The sequence below is a fragment of the Babylonia areolata genome, chromosome 31 (genome assembly GCF_041734735.1).
Source record: "Babylonia areolata isolate BAREFJ2019XMU chromosome 31, ASM4173473v1, whole genome shotgun sequence".
Taxonomy (NCBI): domain Eukaryota; kingdom Metazoa; phylum Mollusca; class Gastropoda; order Neogastropoda; family Buccinidae; genus Babylonia; species Babylonia areolata.
In genome coordinates, this window is record NC_134906.1 from 25588748 (window position 1) to 25596247 (window position 7500).

The 7500-nt window shown below is 50.4% G+C and overlaps 1 protein-coding gene across 1 annotated transcript in view; it reads right to left on the reverse strand.

Moving 5' to 3' along the window:
* The window catches only part of LOC143276068 (uncharacterized), a 50062-nt gene that overhangs the window by 18306 nt on the left and 24256 nt on the right, over nucleotides 1-7500 (reverse strand). The window contains 2 exon segments of the mRNA XM_076580454.1: nucleotides 2193-2850; nucleotides 2852-5604. Coding sequence (XP_076436569.1) covers nucleotides 2193-2850; nucleotides 2852-4840 — 2647 coding nt within the window. The 5' untranslated portion in view covers nucleotides 4841-5604.

The following is a 7500-nucleotide window of genomic DNA, read 5'->3' on the forward strand; positions in this document are numbered from 1 at the left end:
AGACATGTACACACGAATAGAGACACACACACTGACAAACACATCACATGAACACACAAGACATGTACACACGAATAGAGACACACACACTGACAAACACATCACATGAACACACAAGACATACAGTACACACGAATAGAGACACACACTGACAAACACATCACATGAACACACAAGACATACAGTACACACGAATAGAGACACACTGACAAACACATCACATGAACACACAAGACATGTACACACGAATAGAGACACACACACTGACAAACACATCACATGAACACACAAGACATACAGTACACACGAATAGAGACACACACACTGACAAACACATCACATGAACTACACAAGACATACAGTACACACGAATAGCGACACACACACTGACAAACACATCACATAAACACACAAGACATACAGTACACACGAATAGAGACACACTGACAAACACGCCACACACACACAGAAGAAAGGTATGAATAGGGAAACACACTGACAAACACATCACACAGACACACAGAAGACAACGTGTACATACACGAATACAGAGACACACAGACAAACAAACACATTATATGCACACACATTGACACAGAAACCACACACAAATAGACACCACACCAACAAACACACCACATTAACACAGATAACATACAGAAATAGACACACAGACAAACACACCACATTGACACAGATAACATACAGAAATAGACACACAGGCAAACACATCACATCGACACATAAGACATGTATACACGATTAACTCTCTCCATACGAACGGCGAAAGACACGACGTTAACAGCGTTTCACCCCAGTTACCATCATCAAAATATTGCAAGCGGTAGGCTCTTATACTGAAGAGGTGAATGTTGACAAAGAATACCACAGTTCTGACGACGGAAGCTAAAGGTTGGGTCATTCAGACACCCACTGGACATCCGAGGGGTCTGTGTAGAGGAGAAGAGAGGACTGGCCGTACTGAGTGAGTTAAAGAGAGACACACCCACTGTCCACAGCACATGGACAGGCCGTGACACAGAAGACAGATACATCACACGGACAGACAAGTTTCAGTTTCAGTTTCAGTAGCTCAAGGAGGCGTCACTGCGTTCGGACAAATCCATATACGCTACACCACATCTGCCAAGCAGATGCCTGACCAGAAGCGTAACCCAACGCGCTTAGTCAGGCCTTGAGGGGAAAAAAAGAAGAAAAAAAGGTGAATAAATAATAGATAAGCTTACACAAATAAATAAATAAATAAATAAATAAATAAATAAATAATAATCATAATGTAAAAAAAAAAAGAAAAAAGAAAAAAAGGTGAATAAATAATAGATAAGCTTACACAAATAAATAAATAAATTAAAAAAAGACAAAAAAAAAAAGACAAGGACACCGGGAAATGCGTACATGAATAGGTACGTACACGGACAAACACATCACATGGACACATAAGACAAGACACGATTTGAGAGACACTGCGACTGACATATCACACGACGGACAGACCGGGAGGCAGTTGCGTTGCTCGGACGGAAGAGCTAGTATGGTCGTAACCCCGCTACTGTGTGTAGTTTGGACCTGACCAATGGCGTAGTATTTGTATTTGTATTTTGTATTTTGTATTTCTTTTTATCACACCAGATTTCTCTGTGTGAAATTCGGGCTGCTCTCCCCAGGGATAGCGCGTCGCTACACTACAGCGCCACCCCCTTTTTTTTTTTCTTTTTTTTTCCTGCGTGCAGTTTTATTTGTTTTTCCTATCAAAGTGGATTTTTCTAAAAAAATTTCCCAGGAACAACCGTTTTGTTGCCGTGGGTTCTTTTACGTGCGCTTAGTGCATGCTGCACACGGGACCTCGGTTTATCGTGTCATCCGAATAACTAGCGTCCAGACCACCACTCAAGGTCTAGTGGAGGGGGAGAAAATATCGGCGGTTGAGCCGTGATTCGAACCAACGCGCTAAGATTCTCTCGCTTCCTAGGCGGACGCGTTACCTCTAGGCCATCACTCCACATAGTATGGAACTGACCAATGGCGTAGTTCGGTCAACGTTTTGTCACGTGTAACTGTCAAAAAGTTAGAACCAAGCAATGCAACTGGCTTCTGGACACGGAAAGACAAGAAGACCTGACAACTTCACAGACAGACAGACAGACAGACAGACAAGCAAAACAAACCAGTACCTCTCAGGACGTCCCTGATCTTGGTGACCTTCCAGCCCTCGCTGTTCTGCCCCTTGCTGCCCTCTGTGACGTCGTCAGTCTCGTGCAGGGTCACGGCCCCGCCGCCCCACAGGGGAAGGTCCGAGTCCTTGCCCGTCACGGTGTCCACGGGGCAGAACCAGGCCTCGCTGTGGACCATGCCGGGGAAGAAGCAGGCGCCGCCCTCCACGGGGAAGTGCCGCCGCTTGGCCATCATGTCCAGCAGGGCCTGATCAGGGGCCTGGTTGCCCGTGGCGCCCTGGATGGTGGACGTCTCGCATCCAGGTTCCTGCTTCACGTTGACGATCATAGGATTGAAGTCCTGCGTGGCCGAGTCCGCTTCCTCGTTTAAAGACCTGGGAGAAGTATCACCTCCAGCCTGCTGCTGCCGCTTCGGGCCGGTCTCTGGCTGGAGGTCTTGTCCAGACCCGGTTCTGGTTTCAGAGGAGTCGGTGGACTGGGTTCTGGATTGCTGCTGGATGTGTAACGCCGAGAGGTGGTCGTGGAGACTGGCATTTTCCCGTGACGCGCAGTCGGTGTCATCGTTAGCGGATATGTGAATGTCGATAGTGTTCTCCCCGTCGGAAAAGTCCTCGTGGTCTTTGCTGTCATCTTTCTGAGAAGAATACTTTCCTTCACGATTGTTTGTTTGCTGAAAGGACTCTCCCGTGTCTTTGTAAGGTTGATGCAGTGAGTCGTTTTGCTGCTTGTGCTGGTCTGAGGACGATGTCCTGGACTGCCTGACACAGAAGATCACACTGCGCAGGTGTCACCAATGGCTCTTCGTAACGTCTTCTCTCCGATGATTCGTATACATCTTTATGTAATGAACACACCTTCGCAGTGTCCCTTCTTGGGCGTTTGTTGCTGGGAGGTTCTAATGAATCACTGCGATGATGATGATGATGAATGGCAGAGTCTGTGTCTCCAATGTCTGGACACGTCGTGTTTCCTGCAGACTTGACCGAGGACAGGGATGAAGTTCCAGTCAAAGGTACTGATTCACTCTCTGACATACATGGTGAATCTGACTGGCTTGCGGAAGGTGCGGGTCGTTTTCTGCGTGCAGGGTTAGTGGGATCGCTGGCTCTGTTGTCTGAGTTGTCAGAGGTTCTCAGCACGCTTGTGGCTTCATTGCCTGGCTTCGTTCTGCTCTTTGTCATGCAATGTTCCTTAACTTTGTTTGGCTGACATTCCTGCCGACCAGTTCTAGACATGGCGCTGTTTTCCAAACACACGTTTCCGTCAACAGCGTGTCCCTTTTCAGGGCTCCACGTATCTTTCTCGGGTTGCCTCCCTTCCTCTGAGTCGGGTTTTCCTCCTCCTGAGCGATCTTTGAGGCTGAAGTTGACAGGCGTTCCCCAGAAGTCCCCCATCAGCAGACTGTTGCCGTGGTTCAGAACGGCAGACATGTCGGGGTGGTCCTGGAAGAACTTGGCCATCTTCTCCATCAGGGAGTGGTCCCCCCGCGGGACTGCTGCCAGCTGAGGGCTCACCACCGGCACTTCCTTCAATGGAGACCTCAGGCAGCTATCACGAAGCGAGAGAGCCGAGCTCGGCTGCACTTTGTTCTTGCCCACCATGTTGACGGCGTTGTGATGCCGGACTCCGTTACAGTGCACCTGGAAGGCGGCCTTCACCTGGCACTTGACGTTGCACACCTGACAGAAATACACGATGCGCCCGCCTTCCCGGATCAGCTTGGTGTAGCGACCAAACTCCGGGGTGAAGCTGGGAAAGCTGTGGAGCATTTCGGGAACGTTCCCACCACCAAAGACAGGACTTCGACTGGGATCAGTTTGTTGTGAGTGAAGTGGAGGTGACGTTGGCGAGCCTGAGGAAAGCACGTGCCCTCTGTGAGGATGCTGGTTCGAGGAGTGATACTCCAGAGTTGCCGGAGTAGAGGAGGAGGGTGACAGCCTGGGGTTTGCACAAACCTGAGGCTTGGTGTCAACGTCTGTATCATCTGTGGTGTTTTTCTGTGAGTCGTTGCTTTGTTCCATCGCGTGATGGGTCCAGTCCTGTTCACAACATCGATCATCTACCCTGATGAGTTCTTCAGTGTCTCTTTTCTCCCTGTCATCATGATAACATGAAGGCTGTGGAGAGTTTCCAAGCTTTGTTAGCTGCTGGCTGATGTTAGTGGAAGCATCATTCACTGTGACAGGAATCTCTGGTTCTGGGTGACAATGGGCTTCTGACAGATGGGCCTGAACGTCAGAATGGGTCTGGAAGTGAAGGTGACAATTCTGACATTGATGCCCGGCAGCCTGCATGGCCAGATGATGCTCCTTCACGTGACGAAGGAAGGCGCTCTGGGACGTCAAGATACAGGGCAGGGTCGTGCACAAGGAGCACTTGTAAAGGATCTCGGCAAACTTGAACAAGTCATCGTCCTTACTGGCCGCCTTTTCCGTGTCTTTGCTACCAAGGCCAGCTTCCTGAGTCTTTTCAGCATCTTTAGCCAGGCTGTTCTCAAAGTCCCTCCGGCTGTCCCACTGCGGGACCACCTTCCCCAGCCTGTGAGGGTCACAGATGTGGTTGGGTGACATGGACTTCCGGTGGTTTCTGCGGGGCTGCTCTCTGCCACACTTTGGCATGTTTTCCTTCTGTGTCTTCAGGGACTGCATTTTCTCCTGGTTCTCCTTGTGCTTCTACTCGTGCTGCTGTTTCGTTGTGCGGAAACTCTTGTGTGCTGCTGTCTCTAGGAGTTTCTGTGTCAGCGGTTCCGCAGTGTTTGGAAGTTTGCTGTATTTCCACGTTTTGAGTGATCTCAAATCACTTTTTCCCCTCGAGTCGTGTGATAACCGAGTCATGCAGACCTCTACTGAACACTCCTGGTGGGGTTTTAAAATTATTTTTATTATTTTCAGGAACGCCCTGGTCATTTGTTGATTTGTATCTTGTTTCGTCAATGGTAAATGCCCAAGTTGCAATGTCGTGAATCAGTATGTGTTTGGAACACAGCTTTCTATTGCCTCTTCACGCATTTCTTTGCTCATGCAAATTTTTATTATTTTTTTTTTAAAAAAGAAAAGAGAAAAATATGATCATCCACCACTTAAAAAATAGAAATTACAGAAGCACTTTCCTCATGTGAAAGTCGATTTGTCTCCCTTAAAGAACATGACCAGTTGTTTTTTGTTGTTGTTGTTGTTGTTTTCTGACTCTAAGGTTTTACTCACAGTGAGTTCATTATTTTGCAGGTAAAAAAAAAAAAAATCCACTGTGCTTATACATCCACCTCTTCACAACGTTCTGCCCTCCAACTTTTCTGCTGCATCTTCCAGTCACAATAACGACAGTCGTTTTATTCTCCATCTCGACAGCACATCACCATCATCACTTCCTCTCCGTCCAGGGAGGGAACTCTCGAGTGACGTCAGTACCTGGCCTGTGAACACACAAACAGCCAGTTTCAGTATCAGAGAGAGAGAGAAAAAACAACAACAACCAACCAACCAACCAAACAACAACAAAAATTCTAGCAAAAAAAAAAAAAAAAAAGAAGAAGAAAAAAAAACCAAAAAAAAACAAACCCCCCCCAACCAAAACGGCTCTCACATCAGACAGAACAGTGAGCAAGTTTCGGCCAATCATCCACATAGTTCCAGATCCCCGGGAACAGTCCGCGGGCACACACACACACACACACACACACACACACACACGCACACACACACGCACACAGCGGTGGGTGTATAAGCGGTACACTCTCGAGTCTGAGGCCGACGCCCGCCCATTGCCAGAGCGGGCCCGCCAACTATCAGTGATGATCTTGGCGTCAGCACCAATCATCCCCAGACCCTCGCCTTCATCCCCCCCCCTCCCCCTCACTCCCCCCTCCCCCCCCCCCCGCCTCCCCCCCCACCCCCACCCCCCACCCCCACACACAGACACACACGAGGGGACCTCATGGAAACAAATCCACCACCGACTTCTTGATTAATGTGTCAATGCCGCCTCTACTCCTCCTCTTCCTCCTTCTCCTCCTCCTCCTCCTCTTCCTCCTTCTCCTCCTCCTCCTCCTCTTCCTCCTTCTTCTCCTCCTCCTCCACGTCCACCACCACGTCCACCACCACCACCACCACCACCACCACCGGCCAAACAAAAACGATACCACCACTGCCTGCTATCACTCACTACTAGGGCCTGGCCCTGAGACTTGAGATCAATCTCTTTCTTCGAGTCTTTTTTCTCTTTCTTTTTTTTTTCTTTCTCACTGCCGCCGGGGCGCCGCCTGCCTGCCTGCAAGCCTATCGTCTATGATGACTACGCATTACGGGTTAAAGGGAGAGGTGTGGGGGGGGGGGGGTGAGGGAGGCCCCGAGTTCTCTCTTTTAATGTGCATTGTCGCCGGAGTGATAACACCGAGTTAGCGGCTGTCCGCTCGTCCGGCGTCGGTCTGAACAGAGCTGTAGACTGAGGAATCAGCTTCTATTCCTTTTGCTGCGGCGGCTCTAAAACTCTTGTCAGTCTCTGGGCTGTTCCCTCTCTCCCTCTAACCTCCTCCTCCACCTCCTCCTCCTCCTCCTCCTCCTCCTCCTGTCTCTCCTGTTCACTCTCCGAGCACCGCCGCCACAGGCTAGCATTGTATTGTTGGCCATGTCGTCTGGGTCTGTGGAGACTGGTGGTGGTGGTGGTGGTGGTGAGGTAGGTAAGGCCCATCCCCCTCCACCCTCTCTCTCTCTACTGCCTTCACAACACACACACACACACACACACACACACACACAGACACACACACACAGACACACACACACACACAAGCCTTCAGCGACAACACTGCCTGCGAGATTTTTTTTATGCCGTCTGCTGCCCGGGCCCCTTGTCTGTGTGTGTGTGTGTGCCGTCTCTCTCTCTTCCCCTCCCTCTGTGTGTGTGTGTGTGTGTGTGTGTGTGTGTGTGTGTGTGTGCGCGTCTCAACCCACTCTCTCTCTCCTCCTCCCCTCCCCCTCCCCACCCCGCCCTCTCTCTCTCTCTTCTCCCTCCCAAAGCGCCGTCGGGTCGCCCGATCGCCCGCCTGCCTGTCTGCCTGTCCGTCTGCCTGCCTGTCTGCCTGTCGAGTCTGCAATGAAGAGCAGATTAATCATGTCTCCGGCTAGGGGAAGGAGGGGGAGATGGGGGTGGGGGGAGGGGGTGGGGGGTGGTGGCTGGGGGGACTAGGGGGAGGGGGGTTGTAGTGGAGGTTTGTCGGGGGGGGGGGGGGGGGGGCTGGAGGTGTGGAGGTGTGGAGGGGTAGGGGGTTTGGGGGTATGTTGAGCGACTAGTAGTAAGATTGAGGGACCTG